General features: G+C 39.0%; 1 protein-coding gene across 3 annotated transcripts in view; it reads right to left on the bottom strand.

Moving 5' to 3' along the window:
• ACVR1C (activin A receptor type 1C) overlaps window positions 1–19474 on the bottom strand; it is a 79703-nt gene extending 60229 nt beyond the window's left edge. For 2 of the 3 annotated variants that reach the window (XM_072811422.1, XM_072811424.1), the window contains exon 1: window positions 19343–19474. In XM_072811422.1, the coding sequence (XP_072667523.1) occupies window positions 19343–19412 (70 nt within the window). In that variant the 5' untranslated portion in view covers window positions 19413–19474. Of the gene's footprint in view, window positions 1–19040; window positions 19180–19342 lie in introns of those variants that run through there. The other variant, XM_072811423.1, reaches the window with a different exon arrangement.
• Between the last annotated feature and the right edge of the window lie 442 nt (window positions 19475–19916).

Below are 19916 nucleotides of genomic sequence, written 5' to 3'. Positions count from 1 at the left end.
CTGATCAGGAACATCCAATATAATTTTAATACTGTTCACATGGGAAATTATGACCAATTATAACCAACTCCAGTAAGCTACAATTTCCAGCAACAACTTGTGGTGATATGCAGAGATTGCTGTTGTGTTGCATGAGGAAATGAACCTGGGTAAAGAGAGGAAGAGTGTAGTTGTTCTAATCCAGTCTGGTGCATTAGGGTCATGTTAGGAGACCTGAGGTTCTGATCCTAGTTCTACTAATGTGGCCTTCGAGGCTTCTGTGCCTTCAACTGATCTGTCCAAGAAAGAATTCAATTTGATGATCGCCAGTTGTTCTAAAGTTGTAATACCCAAAGAAATGAATACCCTGGCTGCCATGTAATATCAGCAAGAACAATATGAGTGTCTGATATATATATAAAAAAATTGTTGTCCTGGAATCATAGTTAACAAAGCAAATTGTTCAGGAAAATACTGTATCATTCTGATAAGGACTGAAGTGAATAATCTTGAGTTCATACTTTGGAGGTCCATTAAGTCATAGAAATCTAGTTTCATGTTTCCAATCCCCATGAGGTACAAAAGAAGGAAAACAAATGGGAGAGGATCACAAAGAACCTAGTCATGGAAGGAAAACAGGAGCACATGACATGGTCAATCTACTTGGGAGACAAGAAATAAACTACAAAATTTAATGATAAAAACGTAAGTTTTTAAAGCTAAGGAAGCTCCGACTTTTTTAAGGGAAGCAACTAACTAATCAGTAAAGAAACAAGTAATCAATAGTTAATAGTCAAACCACAAGGCTAAAAGAATATGCAGATAGGAAAAGAGACAAAACTATCCCAAGTTAAAATGAAAGTAGCAAAAAAAAAAAAATTGAAAAGTTAAAGTCCTTGAGTTCTCAGGGGTTCACTTGTCAGAAATTTTTATCATGATCCACAGCTATTCATTTATATGATCAGATATGGTAAGGAATAGATAATTCTCAATCTAGAAATAAAAGGAAACTATCCAAAGTAAGATGATCTAACTAAAAATAGATTGCCAAGTGAAGAGTTGAAAGGGGAAAAGGAGGGCAAGTGATTTTAGAAGGAAAGTTTTTTCTTAAAGGCTGATCCTAATTGGGCCTCTTTCCGAAATTGACCCCAAAACTATGGCCTGGCTTAGATAGTATGAAGAGCTTATATTATGCAAGCATAAGACGGCAGCATCTCCTGCTCCTCTATTCATAGAAGGTACCTGGGAGTAAGAGCTGAGGCACCTGGGTGGCTCAATGGTTGTCTGCCTTTGGCTTAGGGCATGATCCCAGGGTCCTGGGATCGAGTCCCACATCTGGCCACCCGCAGGGAGCCTGCTTCTCCCTCTGCCTGTATCTCTGCCTCTCTCTGTGTCTCTCATGAATAAATAAATAAAATCTTTTTTAAAAAGTGGAAGTATCTAGAATGTTAATTCTTGTTTTTTTTTTGTTTTGTTTTGTTTTTGTTGTTGTTTTTTACTATTCAGAAACAAGATGGACTAGGTTGTAGAAAAGGCCCTTTGCTTGACAAGACGGTTAATGTTCGATGTTAATATTCAGCATTTAAAAACTCGGGATCGACAGGAGTCAGAATTGTTGAGTTAACGGAGGGATGGACTTAGGTTAAGAAACTAGTTTTTCAAATACCGCTTCTTGGCCTTTTGGCTAAGATCAAGTGAAGAAACTAGCTTTTCAGAAAAACCAATTATCTTGGGGGTTGGCAATCAGTTTAACAGATTCAGACTCTTGGATTGATCCCAAAGGCTAGTGTCTCTTCTGGAGCAGCTGGAATCTGCTTCCTAGGTGAGGCTGGAGGCTCCCTAAGGAGGGAACGTGTAGAGCCCACCCTGCCCTTCCAACAGACTCCGCAAGAGTCTTCTCCAGAGCTGAGTCCGCAGGGAAGCTTCAGTCTTGTAGTCGGGGGGCTGCTGAAGGTGGGAAAGTGGGGCTCCGCTTAGGAGAGCGCTAGATCTCAGTACCTAAGACTCTGCTTGGTGAGGCTAAAGGATGGGGGGAGACAAGGTCCTGTACTTAAGAAGTCCCCTCCACTAGTAAAACCAAGCACAACCAGGAATGAACAGGAGAGGCAGACTGGGCTAAAAGACGTGTCTGTTTAAGTACAAGGCCTCGCAGGCTCAGTCTAGAAACGTGATAGGAGAAATGCTGCTGTGACACACATAAAAGGTGCTTGACCGTCCCACAGGAAGAGGCTCCATGAGGAAGGTAAGTGGGAAGAGGTCTCTCCCCCACCAAAACCCAAAAGGGGTTCACTTGTTCTTTCCTGGTTCATAAACCATAATAAAATTGAAGCATGACGTAAAGGATGCTAGAGAAGAAGAAGAAGTGTGTTTTGCTCCCCGCTGTCTCCATTTTAAAAAGGAGGCAGAGATAACTGGTAATAAAGAACTCCGTGGTGTTCAGCGGAGCACATCCTGGAGCATAGGCCGGACATAAGAGCAGAATGTTAATTCTTATATTGGTTACTACATTAATTTTCTCCCCTTCTTGAGTCTGACAAATTATTCCTTGGGTCTGACAAATAAATTTGGGAAGGACAAATATGTCAATGAAAAAATAAACAAAATAAATGACAATATATATTTCCACTTGCCAATTAAGAAATGATTTTGCAAATTAAAACACCCAGAAGTGATAAGGGGCTATCAGTGAAATTTCACCTTTTTTCATAGCTGGTAGAGTAACAACTGGTACAAATTTTGGGGAGTGCAATCTGAAATGTTTGTCTCAGGATTCCTAAAATGTTTATACTCTTTGTGCTTGTATTTCCTCTTTATGAAATAATCAAGAAAACAAAATTTTATTTTAATTTTCCATTGCAGTTTATTATTCACAAAAGTAAAAACTGAAAATAATAAAAAATCTCCCTAAATCAAAATGTTTAAGTAAATTTTGACAAAACATATGATGGCATAATATCCTGTTTTTAATAATATTTAAATAGAATGGAAATTGCTCACTGTGAATATTAAATGAAAAGTAGAATCATAGGATGCCTGGGTGGCTCAGTCCATTAAGCATCCGCCTTCAGCTCAGGTCATGATCCCAGAGTTCTGGGATGGAGCCCCAAATTGGGCTTTCTGCTCAGCGGGAGCCTGCTTCTCCCTCTGTCCCTCACCCCACTTGTGCACTCCCTCTCTCTCTCTGTCTCTCTCTCTCTCTGCCTTTCAAATAGATAAATAAAATCTTTAAGAAAAAAAAAGTAGGATCATAGAGGATATGATCTCAATTTACATATATATGGACAGGAATAAAAACTAGAAGGAAAATATATCTAAATATTAATAGTGGCTTCCTCTGAGCTAAAAACTAAAGGTGATTTTTACATTTTTCAACACTTTTCTCTAATTTCCTATAATGAACACATATTAATACTATGACACTAAGATCATATTTTGTTAAAATCATGTCTTACTCTGTAGAAGTATTTCATTCATGGAGATTTATTTTGGAAATCACAGGGATACCATCAGTCAGCAATTGTGCACAGCCTTTAAAATCACACTGCTGGTGGAGTCTGGTGAACATCCACATGCCCACCGCCATGTTACTCCATAGCTTATAGCAACTCTATTTTCTAGGCCAAAAATTGGAATTTGTGGTCTGAAAATAGGGTAGCATATTTGAAAGCTGGTTGTCCCTGAAAATTCAGATAGATGATTATTACAGAATGACTGCCACTCAACACTGGAAACATCCCTGATCCTGAAATGTAAACCAACAGACTTGCTAGCCTGATGATCTTTCCATAATTTTACCCCTCATCTTTAAATCTGTCTTGGTAGAGGATTAAGACAGGTATCGTGACTTCCCTTACTGTGTGGAAGACAATCAAGAAAATGCTGACTGCCCACTGTGTACATGACATTGTACTGAACAAGGGGTACCTCTAATCTAACTCAGCAAAATGAGGTTTGTTAATGCAGTAATGAGCCTGTGTATGGACTGCTGACGCAAGCAAAATTCTCCATAAGCAAGCTTAATGCTACAGGAAACCAACAAAAACAGCCCAAGCAGCCCATAAGTGCTCCCTTGTAGGTGATAAATGACCTTTCAAGTCGAACCAAATGCTTTCACCTAAGGAGAGCAGGGGAGTAATGCTGCATTTACAATAGGCTTTATCTACATGTGGAAAATGTCCCTCACTTGAAATTTTCTTTGCCCAGAGAAGAAATCACTACTCCAGTCTAATAAATTAAACATAGTCTGATCTAGCCTAATTTGATTTCACTTCAATCTATGCCATTTGACAGGCTGAGGATGATACAAAAAACATTTTAACAGAAATCCCTTATTTACATAGAAGTTACATAGCAAAAGCAAATCAATTCTGTGTCATTTTAAAATATCTTTTGTTTGTACAACCAACCCTATCAGTGCATATGGTAAAAAAAATATATATAGGAAAAATTAAAATAGAAAGCATTTATCTAGTGACCCACTTCTCTCCCCTGTCTCACTTCACAAAGGCAATTTTAACCGTTTTCGTTGTTCTCTAGGACGTTTCCATATATGGGACATTAACTCTAAAACTACACTGCTGTTCTTAATTAACCAATTTGAAACGGTACTGGCTGACTTCTTGATTGATATAAGACTTCTTAGTTCTCATACATGCTCTCCAATCTGGGGAGGAGGATCAGGTTTATTAAGATTGAATTTACATGTAGTAACATTCATCCTTTTTAGTGTACAGTTTTATGGGTTTTGACGACTGCAGTTCAATCGCCCCTCCTCCCAGATTTTCTCAGACTCTTTTAGACAACTCCTGCCACTCCAGCCCCTGGCACTTTCTGTCCCTGAGGTTTGTCTTCCCCAGAATGTCAAATGAATGCAGCCTTTTGATTCTGGCTTCTTTCATTTACTTCTTAAGGCTTTCATTCAGGTTCTTGCATACATCAGTAGTTCACTGAATGGACATACAACAGTTTGTTTATCCATTCGCAAGTTAAAAGCCATGTGGGCTTTTTTCCTCAGTTTTTTCTGATTTAAGAATAAGCTTGTAATAAACATTAATATACAGCTCTGTGTGGGGAATAATTTTCATTTCTCTTTGCTAAATCTAGAATTGAAATGACTATATTTTATATAAAATGTATGTTTAACTTTATATAAAATTACCGGTGTTTTTTCACTTTATATTCACCAGTAATGGATAAGAGTTCTAGCTACTTAGGATTCCTACCAATACTTGATATTGTCATCTTTGGTTTCTTGAGCTCTTTTTTTGGTTGTTGTTTGTTTTAGCCAATCAAATAGACGTGCAGGGGCATACCGCTGTAGTTTAATAAGGACTTCTTCAATGACTAATGATACTCGGCAATTTTGGTGTGCTTATGTACATTCATATGTCTTCTTTATACCTGTTCAATTCTTTGCCCACTTCTTATTGGGTATTTTCTTACTATTAAGTTTTGGGAACTCTTTATATGTTCTAAGTGTTTTATTAAATATGTGTCATGTAAATACTAACTCCCAGGCCATGGCTTGTCTTTTCATTCTCTTAACAGTATCTCTCAAAACAAAATAAGTTCTCAATTTTGATGAAATCCAATTTTTCAATATTTTCTTTTATGAATTATGCTTTTGGTGGTCACATTTAAGAAATATTGCTTAAACCAAGATCAAAAGATTTTCTTCTACTTTTCTTTTAAAATTTTTTATAGTTTTAGATTTTATTTTTAGGTTGATGGTCCATTTTAATATTTGTACACATGTAAAGCATATTTTGAGGTATTCTTTCTTTCTTTTGAATATGAATATCTAATTATTCCATAATAATTTGTTGAAAAGACCATAGCATTGTCTGTACCTTAGTAAAAAAAAAAAAAAATCAATTGGCTACATACATATGGGTCTACTTCTGGTCCCTCTATTCTATTCCATTAATCAATGTGCCTCTCCTTTTGCCAATAACACAGTCTTAATTACTGTAGATTTATAAGTCTTCAAATAAGTTACTGTAAATATGACAACTTTGATCTTTGTCAAAACTGATTTGGTTATTTTAGTTCCTTTATCTTTCCTCATAAATTGTAAAAACAGCTTGGTGACTTCTGCAAAAATCCCCACTGGAATTTTAATTGGGACGTTGATTGGGATTACACTGAGTCTATAAGCCAAATAGAGGGATAACTGTTATATTAACATTTTGACTTTGATTCTGTGAATGTAGTATAACATTCCATTTATCCAGATCTTCTCTAAATTCATTCAATTGTGTTTTATAGCTTTCAACAGACTTTCCATATTCTTGTTAGATTTTCACTTAAGTATTTCATGGTTTTTTAGGTGCTATTGTAAATGGCTTTCCAATTTCTAATTTTTCATTGCTAGTATATATAAAAATACAATTGATTTTGGTGTATTAATGTGTGTCTTGAAACCTTGAACTAGAATTTATCAGTTCTAATTCCTTTTTTTGGAGATTTTTTGGCATTTTCTCTATATAAAACCAAATCATCTGTGAATAGAGAAAATTTTACTTATTCCTATCCAATCCGTATGCCGTTTATATATTTCTTTTTTTAAGATTTTGTTTATATTTATTCATGAGAGACACAGAGAGAGAGGCAGAGACATAGGCAGAGGGAGAAGCAGGTTCTTTGTGGGGAGCCCGATGTGGGACTTGATCCCCAGACTTGGGATCACGCCCTGAGCCAAAGGTAGACGTTCATCTACTGAGCCATCCATGTGTCCCTATTACTCTTATCTTAATGCATTGGCTGGGACTTTCAATGTAGTAATGATTAGAATTGGTAAGAGCAGACGTCTTTGCTTGTTTTCACTTGTAGTGAGAAACATCTAGTCTTTGATTTTGTTTATTATCTACCATTTTTCTGGTTGCTTTCTATTTGTTCTGACTGTGTTTGGTACACCTTTGCCATTTTGTCATATTTTTGGATTAAAATTTTTTATTTCATTTTATGTACTTTATTATATTATTTATGCATTAATATTTTAATTTAGATTTCAGTATTTTAGGGGTAGTTCTTGGTTGTACAATGTGCATCTTTAATCACAGTATAACTTGAAATAATACTATAATACTTCACATAAAATACAAAAAACTAAACAATTGTATATTCTCAATTTCTCCTCCCCATCCTTGTGCTAAGGCTGTCGTATATTTTGTCTACATTTTATCTATACATATGCTATACACTCAAAGAGCATTGCTATTTTTGCTTTAGAAAGTCAATGATATTTTAGAGTGATTAAAGTCAAGGAAAATATATCTTATATTTATCTTCATTTATTTCCAGAGATATTTTTTTTTGTGCATTCAAATCTCATTCAAATCTATGATACTTTCTGAGAAAGTTCCTTTAACATTTCTTGCTGTACAGGGGAGTAGTGAATTCTCAGTTTTTATTTATTGGAAATGTCTTCATTTCACCTTTATTTTAAAAGATACTCTATGTCATGAATAAAAAATAAATACAATCTTAAAAAAATAAAATAAAATAAAATAAATAAAAGATAAATTCAGGGGTGCATAGGTGGCTCAATTGGTTAAGCGTCTGCCCTCAGCTCAGATCATAATCTCAGGGTCTTGGTATAGAGCTGCATATCAGGCTCCCTGCTCAGCGAGGAGTCTGCTTCTCCCTCCTCTTCTGCTCCTCCCCTGCTTGTGCACGCATGCCCTCTCTCTTTAATAAAAAACTAAATCTCTAAAAAATAAAAGATAACTTCATGTGGTATGGAAAACTTGGTTGCTTTATACTTGCTGCACTTTAAAGTTGTCACTTCATCGTTTTCTTGTTTGCACAGTTCTGATGAGAAGTCTGCTGTAATTCTTAACTTTGTTCCTCTGTAATAGATCTATTTTATTCGGGCTGCCTTCAAGATTTACTTTTATCTTTGAATTTCATCAATTCACATATGATGTGTTTAACAGTGTGAGTTTTGGGAAAAGAGATACTTATCCTGCTTGAGCTTCTCTGAGCCTCTGTGATTGGTAATTTGATATATTTCATTGTAATTGGAAAATTATTAACCAATATCTCTTCAAATTTCTATCCCATTCTGTCCCTTTTCCATCTAGGATTCCATCTACATATATGTTATACCACTTCATATTGTCTCAGCTCTTAGATGTCTGTTTGAGGCCTTTTCACTCTTTCCTTTTTACCTCCTGACACCTTCCACTTTAGTGTAATGACTTTATAATACTATAATTACACATTTCTAAGGTCATTTCTATTGGTCTATCTTCAATTTCATTATTCTTTTTTTGGCTGTGCTAAGTCTATGAGCATATCAAGAGTATAATTCTTCATCTCATGCTTTCACATCTAGCATTTCCATTTGAAATTTCCTTATATTCTTTTCCTGCTAAAATGCCATGTATTTTCATGCATATTTTCTACTTTTTCTACTACAGGTTTTAGTCACAATTATTTTAAATTCCTACACAATAGTTCCAACATTTGCATCATACCTAAATCAAGAGTGCCCTGTTTCTTGCAAGTCAAGTTATTTCCTTGATTATTTGTGTGTCTCATTATGTTTGGTTGATGTCAATATAATTACACTACTGGAAAATGTAATCATACTATTATAAGGTCTTTACTATAAATGTAAAGGAGGTGTCCTGGGATAAAAAGGGAAGTAAAGTAGGCAAAATGAGGTGTCAAGTGTAAAGACCGATGTATGAAATAGTATAATACTGACTCAAAATGAATATTAAACTAAGAAAAAATACACACAAGCCTACAACTACTAAAAAACTAATTAAAAGAGATTGTTAGGAAATCAATAAAGGGAATGAAATGGAATACTCAAAAAAGTGACTAGCTCAAAAAAGGCAACAAATGAGAAACAGAAACAATAAAAAGAAACAAATAGCAACATGGTAGGCTTGAATCCATACCACTAATTACACTAAATGTTAATGGCCTAACCACTTGAATTAAAGGCAGATATTGCCATATAGTAAATGGGTAAAAATCAAGAACCAACTATATACTATGTACAAAAGTTGCACATCCAATGTAAAGACACAGATAGCATGCAAGTAAAAGTATGGGAAAAATAAACATGCAAATATGAAGCACAAAGAAGTTGGCATGGTTATATATAACATTACACAGAGTAGATATGAAGACAAAAGGATTACTGAGATGAAGTGGGACATTTCATAATAATTAGTCATTGCATCAGGAAGACATGACAACTGTAAATGTGTGTGTACCTAATAAGAGAGTTTCAAAATACCTGAAATAAAAACTGACAGAACTAAAGGGAGAGAAAGATAAATCTACGAGTATAGTTGGAGATTTTTAACACCCCTCTCAGTAAAAATATAGACGATGTGAACAATACTATCAACAAACTTTACCTAGTTGGCATTTACAAAGCATTACACTCAACGGTCAAAACTAATCTAAAGTGGAAAAAATAAGTACTAAAGAATGGGTAGAAACATGAGGAAACTCATTGTGGTGATGTTTATGATTAATATCTTGAAAAGATTAAGAGAATGAATTTCTCAAAACACCATGAATGCACATATAAGATTTATGAATGTTATTATATATAAATGTTTCATCAAAAGAGAAAAATGATAGCACATACTGAACTTGTGTAATATGCATACTGAAGTATTTAGAGGCTAGGGTACTGATATTTGTAATTTATTTAGAAATACATATAAAATAATATGTATTAATGAATAGAGGAATAGATAAATGGATATATATGTGATAAAGCAAGCAAAATGGTATAATCTAGTTGGTGGATATATGGGTGGATGGTAACTAAATATCTTTCAATTCTAGGTGATGAAATTTTTTTATTATTAGTTTAAGGGATAGAATTTAGTGATTCATCAGTTGTATATAACCACCTGTGCTCATTACATCACCCAGTCACCCCATCCTTCCACCCCTCTCCCCTCCAGCAATCCTCAGTTTGTCTCCCATTGTTAAGAGTCTCTTATAGTTTGCCTCCCTCTCTATTTTCATCTTATTTCTCCTTCCCTTCCCCTATGTTCATCTGTTTTGGTTCTTAAATTCCACATATGAGTTCAATCATATGGTATTTGTCTTTCTCTGACTTAGTTCACTATCAATATCATTGCAAATGGCAAGATTTCATTATTTTTGGTGGCTGTGTAATAGTCCATTGTATATGTATATACCACACCTTCTTTATCCATTTGTCTATTGATGGACATCAGGGCTCTTTCCATTGTTTGGCTCTTGTGGACACTGTTGTTATAAGCATCGGGACACAGGTACCCATTCAAATCACTTTGTTTGTACCCTTTGGATAAATACCTGGTAGTGCAATTGCTGGGTCTTAAGGTAGTTCTATTATTTTTACCTTTTTGAGGAACCTCCATACTGTTTTTCAGAGTGGCTGCACCAGTTTTCATCCCCATCAACAATGTAAGAGGGCTCCCCTTTGTCCACATCCTTGCCAACATCTATTGTTTCTTGAGTTGTTAATTTTAACCATTCTGACTGGTGTGAGGTAGTCAGTTGATGAAAAGTTTAATAAAATTTTTGAGGAAAAATGAAAATGAAATAAATCTTTTCCAGAAAACAAAAAAGCATTAGGATTCATTGTCACAAGAACTGAAATACAAGAAATGTTCTTCAGGCTGAAGGAAAATGACACCAGATGTAAAATCACATCTACACTGAGTAATGAAGAGCAATGAACAAAAATGATATATAGGTCGGTAAATGCAAAATCCTACATTCCTCTTTTTAATTCATTTAAAGGTAATTAAATATTTAAGCCAAAATAAGAACTATTTTTTCAAGGTCTATAAGATATTTAGAAGTAAAATATATGAGATTAATAGCACAAAAGACAAGAAGAGGAAAATGGAAGAATATGATAATAAGGTTCTTAAAGTACAATAATTTAAAGATGGTTATTATAAAATCTGGAACAATCACAAAAAAGAGATGTAGCTTATAATAACTAATAATGGAAATACAGAATAGTAACCTTTTTAAATTAAGCCAAACAAAGGCAAAAATAGAAAGAAATAGAGATATAACAAGATGACAGATTTAAACACAACCATATTGATAAGTACATTAAATGTATATGGTCTAAATTCTCTATCTAAAAGACAAGTATATAAGACCTAATAAAAAAGCAGGACCTAACCAAAAGCTCGCTCTCTTCAAGAAGCCCAATTTAAACATATATTTATGTGTGTGCACACATAAGTATATACATTTATATACAATAAGAGTTTAGAATGAGAGGATAGGAAATTTATGATATGCAGGCACTCAGTAAAAGAAAGCTGGAGTAGCTATATTAAAAGAGATATATAAATATTAAGCGTAAGAAAGCTGGGATACTAATGACAGAGCAGACTTTAAAGTAAAGATTACCAGTGATAAAGAGAGATGTGTGTCATAATAATAAACTCCACCAGGGGTAAAGTGGGAGATTGCCTAATGATATAAACACACATTAAGAGGACATAAAACAATCTTAATGTATATGTACTAATTTAAAAACTTTTCAAATACATGAACCAAAAATCAAAAAACTAAAAAGAGGAGTAAACAAATTCACATGGATGTGGGAGATGTCAACATCTTGTCTTTTGGTAATTGATAAATCAAGAAGACAGAAAATCAGAAAAGATATAGAAGCCTTGAATAACACTGTGAAACAACTTGACCTAAATAACATCTATATAATATTCCACCCAACAACAACATAATATATGTTATTTTCAAGAGCATGTAGTATATTCACTAGGTCAGACACATGCCTAGACACATGCTAAAACAAATAGACAAATTCAGAAAAATTAAAATCACACAGATTATGTTCTTTCCCAGTGAATTTACTTTTTTTTTTTTTACTTTTTTTACCCCCAGTGGATTTAAATTAGAAGTCAATAACAAAAAACAACCTGAAAACTCCCCAGATATTTGGAAATTAAACAACAGACATCTAAATAACCCACAAGTCCCAGAAAATCATAAAGAAAATTAGAAAATATTTTGAACTCACTGAAAGGTAAAACACAACATAGCATGATTCATGGATGCACTGAAGCATTGCCAAGAAGGAAACCTGAAGCTTTAAATGCTTATATTAGAAAAGAAGAAAGGTCTTAAATGAATGATTTAAGAAAAGACCATCAAACTATGGTCCACTGGCTGGCCTATTTGTAAATAAAGCAACACCTAGGGGCACCTGGATGGCTCAGTGGTTGAGTGTCTGCCTTCGATTCAGAGCGTGATCCTGGGGGTCCTAGGATCAAGTCCCACATCGGGCTCCTTGCAGGGAGCCTGCTTCTTCCTCTACTGATGTCTCTGCCTCTCTCTCTGCATCTCTCATGAATAAATAAATTAAAAATCTTTTTTAAAAATAAGGCAACACCTATTTGTTTATGTATTGTCTATGGTTGCTTTTATATGAAAATGGCTGAATTAAGGAGGTGCAACGGAAACTGGCCCACAAGCCTAAATTATGTATTATTTGATCCTTTAAGAAAAAGCTTGCCCACTGCTGATTTAAAGTACCAACTTAAGAAGCTAGAATAAAAAAGAATAAATCAAAGTAAGTAGAGGAAGGAAATATGAAGATTAGAGTAGAAGACAACTAAAGAAGAAAAAATAACCCTGAAAATCCAGAAAACCAAAAGCTATTTATTTGAAAGAATTCAATAATTTTTTTAAAAGATTTTATTTATTTGTTTATTCATGAGAGACACACAGAGAGAGGCAGAGACACAGGCAGAGGGAGAAGCAGGCTCCCCGCAGGGAGCCCAATATGGGACTCAATCCCGGGTCTCCAGGATCATGCCCTGGGCCGAAGGCAGATGCTCAACCACTGAGCCACCCAGGTGTCCCGAATTCAATAAAACTGATAAACTTCCAACTATATCGATCAAGGTAAAAAGAAAGAAAATTAAAATTCCCAATGCCAGGGATATAAGAGAAGACAGCACTATAAATTCTATAGATATTAAAAACATAACAGAGAAACACTAGGAAAAACTTCATGATAATGGCAATACCTAAAGCAGAGTTCAGTAAAAGCAATTCTAAAGGAGCATCTTCATCTTGATTTGGCACAATAAATCTCATTCTTTTAAAGAGGTCCATTTGTCTTAATGAAGTCAACTTTCTTCTCTGTGCAAAAAGTAATACCTTTTAATATAATATACTCAATATACAGCTAGAGAATAGCCGTAGGAAAAAAATTTAAAAGAGAGGTTCATTTAATTACACATTTATTATTCTGTAAGAAACGTTCTGTTAATCATATATTTATTCTTTATTTAGTGTTTCAAATTTACAACATATTATCTACTTCCTGGAAATAACACTACAGATTTTAATGGAATTTGAGTGAGAACAAAGTTTCACTTTGATTACTAGAGCAGGCAAATATTCACAGAGCAGATCTTTACTCTTGAAGAGCAATAATGGTGATGGAGAAAAGAAAAAAACACACTTTTAGGGGAGCAGGCCAGAAAAATGTCATCAGATAAAATTATGAGATGTGATGAGTTAATACTCTTTAATATATTTGGCTCTGTTTTAAAACAATCTGGTTCCTTAAAGCTGTGTTAATCTGGATTACCACCCTCTGAGTTAACATCTCTTGGGTAAGCACGCATTTATGAAACTAAACATTTTGCTTTAAAATGATCATTGTCCGGACCATAATGGGTTAGATTTATTTCTAATCCTGTTTTTGACCACGGAGTACTTATTTCAGTCAAGCATGGCGTTAAGCGAAAAATGTAAAAGGAACTCCATCAACACCAGATATGGCGTCTTTATCATTGTACCTTATCATGAGATAAGGATGATAAAACAAATTAGAAAAGATATGTGTCTCACTTTCAAAACTAAAGCATCCTAATCGTTTTCTTGATGTGAAAAGTTTAATGAAAAAGTAGATTGATCTAATTTGGGATCCTTAAGTCACTGGCAAATTTAAATTGTTTAAAAAAATAATAAGCCAAGCTCTTGAGTCATACTGAATGATTCACCCATGAATTCTTGAGGGGATTAATTTAAAACAGTTCCAAAGAAACAGTATCTTCACATACCTACTCTAAAAAACAGAAGAGAACAACAGAAAGGGGAAATTATTCTAAAGGAGAAAAAATAAAGAATGAGGACAGAGCAGGGCCTTATTCTCCTCGTTGGCCAGAGTAAGTGAATTCAAGAGCCACATGATAAGGCAAAGGAGCATCCCCTGAGAAACAGGGGCATTGGCATCTACGGAAATAAAGTCTTCATGCCTGTTTCACACTCCTACTCACCTCCTCCCTCCTTTTTACTTTTTAGTGGATCCTAAGAATGAGGAGTAGTGGTTTTACTGTCCTCATTCCAGGGAACCAAGAGGTTCTGGGCTTTAGGGAAGCAGCTTTCAAAGAATGGGAAAGGCATGGGGTTCATGACCACAGTCCCGTCTTCTCCGGAGGCAGCACATGTGGGAAGGGCAGGACCCGCTTCCTCGTAGAAGAGAACCAACCACCTCTCTCCACCCCTTCCTCCCTGAGCAGTAGCCCCTGACATTATTGCCTGAAACTCGCCCGAGCTCCCAGGAAGGCTGGGTTAACGTGAGGCCCAAGGGAAAGAGGTCCCCGCTCGGCCGTCCGGGCTTCACCTTGCAGGCAGCACACAGCGTCTCAGTTGGCGTCAGGATCCAGGATGCTGATGGACCACAGCCTCCTCCCTTTTATCCTTAGGCTGTTTAATTACTAAAACTAGTTTTGAAAAGAGGAGTACGTTAGAGATCTGCCGTGCAATTTGGGGACGAAGTACCAGGTAACCAACCTGCTTTATTTTGCCTCTCCTTTCCAGGTGTCACCCTGAGTAACCCCTCTGACACTGCAGGAGGCACGGCTGAGACAGGAGGGCATTTAGGTATCCCTTCTTCGCTTAGGAAAAGTGGAAATTCTATATCACTTATAAACATATCCCTTTACTATCCCAGTTTCTTAAACAACATAAGGATAAAACCTGAGATCTGACAATCAGCTGCGAATATTTAAAATAGAGAAGGCCAAAGCAATGAAAGATCCAGAGGTGGCTTCACAGATGGAAGTGAAAAGGAATAATACACAGACCACTCTTTGTGCTTAGAATTTTCCCCCTTTTTTTTCCTGTTTAGTTCTGTTTTCCACTTATATTTAGAAATAAACTCTCTTTATTTTATTAATTCGACTCTTTACAAACACGTGAACAGATCCATCTGAGCTTGTTAATGGTCCAGGCATAGAGTTGTTCATTTATAGGTCATTGTCCTCTACAAATCCTAAATTGAAGCCAATACTAATCATTTGGTAGCAGGTCAAGACTTGCAAGTCCTTTGGGAAATGGGCAGGGCTACATTAACATCAGCTACAAGTTCTTTAGTTCCTGCTCCTAAGTCTTGACCGTCTCATAGGCACCTGCTCGAAAACCTCCGTCTGCCTCCGATGAACAGGGCCTGTGAGGCCAACCACCTCCCTGGCTCTGACTCTGTCCGTTCTCCAGTCCTGTTAACCTTCTCTTATTTACAGTAAGACATACAAGTCCTGCCAAGAAAAATACAACGAACTGCATCTTGCCTACTGCCTGGAAGCACTTCCCCTGAAAGAGAAACAGGGGGGATCCCTGGGTGGCACAGTGGTTTAGTGCCTGCCTTTGGCCCAGGGCGTGATCCTGGAGACCCGGGATCGAGTCCCGCATTGGGCTCCCTACATGGAGCCTGTGTCTCTGCCTCTCTTTCTCTCTCTCTCTTTCTCTCTCTCTCTCTATCATAAACAAATAAATAAATCTTAAAAAAAAAAAAAAACATTTTGTGTGTGTGTGAACTTTGCAACTTCCCCTGTACTTCTGCTGATCAAAGGGTCAGCCCCACAGGCAAGGGGAGCAGCTTAGCTCACCGCAGTATTTCTCTCTCGTCGGGCTGCCAGGCCAAAGCCCGGAACACCCGTGAAATCAGATGAAACAGCAACTAACTTAACCCTCGATTTTTTAGCATTAGCCTAGCCTTGCGCCCTGAACCCTGGATCCCAAACAACCGATGGCTTACTTGGTATCTCCACTTTAGGGTGCACGAGGCATTCTAAGTCCCCACAAGGAAAGAGCAGCCGCCCTGGGCTCCACCCCTCCCGGCCCGCCTGGGCCAGACCTGCTCCTGCTGTGATCCACCGGCCTCACACAGGGCTCTGCTCCTCCAATGCTCCGGGCAAAACTTTGGTATCATTCCCCCATTCCTCTCTCATACCTTACAATTATTTGTGTAGGATGATAGCCAAGCAGAGGAACTCTATTTGATACTCCTGTAAACTTGAGGCTAGATAGCAGGTTGGGGCACTATAGTTAATGAAGAAATATGCCCCCAAGGACTTCTGCACAGAGTTTCTCCCGGGCCAAAGAAGTGTCTTCCTTGGAACCAGGAGCCTCCTGTCACATGTGTGTCAACCGACCAATAAATGACCCTGCTTAAAGGAGGGCAAAGGTAGCAACATCTGCATTTATGCACTCAGCCAGCCCAGGGCTTTCACTTTCACTTCCAGCACACCTTAAACTGTGCAGTGAAAAAAATCTCCCTACCTGAAACCCCTACCCTGGTTATTAAATGAAATGATTATCTTTTTACTTCTAGAGCAACAGCATCTAGCTTTCCAGACTCTTTTTTTTTTAAAGACTTTATTTATTTGAGAGAGAGAGTGAGAAAGAGCACCAGCACAGAGGGAGAGCTGGAGAGGGAGAGGGAGAAGCAGACTGGGGGATGGGGTGTGGGAGCGCCATCCCAGCACCCCAGGATCATGACCTGAGCTGAAGGCAGCCGCTTAAGCAATAGAGCTACCCGGACACCCCCTGGACTCCTTTTTTTTTTTTAAGCTTTCTGGACTCTAACTAATCCTTTCCCAACCAGAAGCCCCAGGACTTTCATGAAATTAGTAGAGAATGCACAATGTATAAATTCATAGAATATTCCAATCACAGCTTCAAACTTCAGATCTCCAGGATAGTTTGTGCCAACTCTTTAATATCCTGATAAATGTGAGATCATGTCAGGCCTCTCTTACCAAGTAACAGGGAAACTGGAAACTAGATAATTAGAGTAACTCATGATAGACTAATTTCTTAGCCAGCCCAGACCAATAAATACCTTCTCTGTTTCCATCAGTGATAACCCTCTAAGAGCCTCATCAAGGAGCAATGGTTTCTACCCTACTGCTAGCGCAAGACGTGCCTTAGGTGACAGAGATGCTGGGGAATAACAGCCCAGGCAAAAAAGGGTTTATTGGCTTATCGATGTCTCCAGATAATGAAATTCCTAGGCCTGGTGGTCAGCAAAGTCAAACTGGTAGGTTGGTGTTTTCTGTCACCCAGCTATCACAGAGTTAGCAGCAACTTATCCTACATTTTCAAAAATATCCATTATGATGAACCATGTAATTTATAAAAGTGACTAGATAAAAAATGATGTAGGTAACCACATGAGAAAAACAATTTTAAAAATGAAATAAAGAAACTAACTTGACTCCCTCTACCAAATAATAGATGTGTATAAAAGTTAAGATTCAAAAAAAAGTAGACAGAGAGACACGTGGGTGGCTCAGGGGTTGAGCATCTGCCTTCGGCCCAGGGCATGACCCCGGGGTCCTGGGATCGAGTCCCGCATCGGGCTCCCTGCATGGTGCCTGCTTCTCCTTCTGCCTGTGTCTTTGCCTCTCTCTCTCTCTGTGTCTCTCGTGAATAAATAAATAAAATCTTTAAACAAAACACACACACAAAACAAAAAAGTAGACAGCAATAGACATTGTTACTGTGGGACACAAAGAGGGATAAAGTTCTTAAAAGAGATTTGAAAGTGACTGCATTTGACATAGAAAAGCTTATTGTAAAAGTTCAATTTTGGTAAGTACTTCTCTTCTGTACTGACACATCATGTCCATATTGGGCATTTTTCTTAGCCTTCAAAGTTTGAGGAGGAAAATCACATTTGAACGGATAATCTGTTTTTTTTTCCTTTATGTACATCTCGATGTCAAAAGTTTCCATCTCTTTTAAAGACCACAGCCTGGCATGTTCTCCTGTACTGCTATGCCCAGGGCCTCGAAACTTTCTAAAGAGTCTGTCATATAATAAAACATGACTTTCAAGCTATATTTTTTTAAAAATTGAGTATTTCTTTAAATGTCTGCATCAAAGTTATTAACTCCCTAAAATAAAAAGGGTTGTACAGACAGCGTGTGGAGGCCATTTCACAGGTGCCTAGTCAAAACTGTGATATCTAGAAGGCTTTTTCATTCTCTTTTTCTGTTTTTTGGAAAACCTATTAAATTCGTCAGGAGTACTCTGAGTATTCCAAGTCAGTGGAGTTTCCAGTTATTTCTTATAAAGACTCTCCCATTGTCGGTTTTCTTCCCATTGATGAATTTACTAACTCTGCAAGTATTTCACTTTGTCCCACTATCCTCTGGACAGTCTCTGAGTAACGGCTTTCCTAAAAGGCTGTGCTTTTCCAAAGATAACTAAAATGCTTGAATCCTCATATTGTATTAATTAATCAGTCCAATAATGAATTTTCATCTGAATATTGTATTTAGTGATTCTCTCACACCATCTGAAACATGAAATCTGCACATGACAGCAATCACACTATTCAAAACATTCCCCTGCACATGTCACCAAGAGGAAAACTAACCACCCTGGAGTATAGCTATTAATGTCAAACAGATTGTCATCTGGGAAAACAGAAATGCATAAAAATCAGCTTCGGACAAAGTACAGCTCTACGGGGGGAAAAAAACACCAGGTTTTTGTGTGCAAATGTCTTCAAATGTCTGATCCAAACGTTTTAAAGAATGAGTTAGCAAGGAAGCTGCTGCCGCTCACGTATCCTGGGATAACGTTATATCCTGGGAAGACAGTCCCGGAGCTGGAGGGTTTTCATCACGGCACCCTGGGATCTCACCGGACCTGCATGTGCCCCAGTTGCTAGTAAACATCAAAAGAGATGTTTGGTTTCTAGCTTGGGCCAAGGGCTCTATTTAGCCTATCAAGGCACAGACCTGCTAAAAACGCTGGGGCGCTTGCCGGAAGGTTTTTTCCCTGCGACTCTTCGCGAAGACCGTACCTCGAAAGCAGTGTGGCTGCAAACCGCGCAGGCTACGCTCCGGGTCCGCCCGCGCACCTGGCGCCGCTGCTGCCGACGTCCCCGCTCCCGCGGCTCAGCCCGCCCCCGCCCCCCCGCCCCCCGCCCCCCCCGCGGCCCCGGAGCCCCCCGCGCCGCCCCCGCCCCCGCCCCCCGCCCCTCCCGGCCGCACACCTGCCCGACGTCAGCTGCCCCCCGGCCGCAGCAGCGCCCGCGTACCTGCCGACAGCGCGGCCGTGGCGAGCAGCAGCAGGGCCTGGCGGAGCGGCGCGCGCGGCTCTCGGGCCATGGCCCCGCCGCCCCCCGTCCCGGAGCCCGGCGAGCGGTCGCTGCGGCGCGGGCCGCTTTGAAGTTCCCGGCGCGGGCGGGAGGCGCGGCCGCACTAAGCCCCGCGGGCGCCCCCCCGCGCCGCCCCCATCCCGCGCGCCCGCCGCCCGCCGCCCGCCGCCCGCCCCGCGCCGGCTCCGGGGGGGCCGAGCCCGCCCCCGCCGCGCCCCGCGGGGCCCGAGAGCTGGGGACGGGCCGGGGCGGAGGGACGGCGCCGCCGAGGCTGCGGCTCGGGACAGCTGAGCGCCCGCGGCCCCGGACGGACGGTCGCCCGCGGACGAGCCGCGCGCCCCCGCGCCCCGACCGCGAGCAGCCGGCCGAGGTCTCTACGCGGGCGGGTCGGGGCGCAGCAGGCTCAGGGCGGTCGCCGGCCCCTCCAACCCCCCGCGGCCCGACCGCCCACCTGCGCGCGCCCTGCTCCGCGGCCCGGGGCACGGGACCCGCCCGCCCCCCCCCCCCCCGGGGG

Source organism: Canis lupus, chromosome 34 (assembly GCF_048164855.1).
Source record: "Canis lupus baileyi chromosome 34, mCanLup2.hap1, whole genome shotgun sequence".
Classification (NCBI taxonomy): domain Eukaryota; kingdom Metazoa; phylum Chordata; class Mammalia; order Carnivora; family Canidae; genus Canis; species Canis lupus.
Note: the sequence above shows the minus strand (reverse complement) of the source record. Positions and strands in the feature narration are given on the sequence as shown.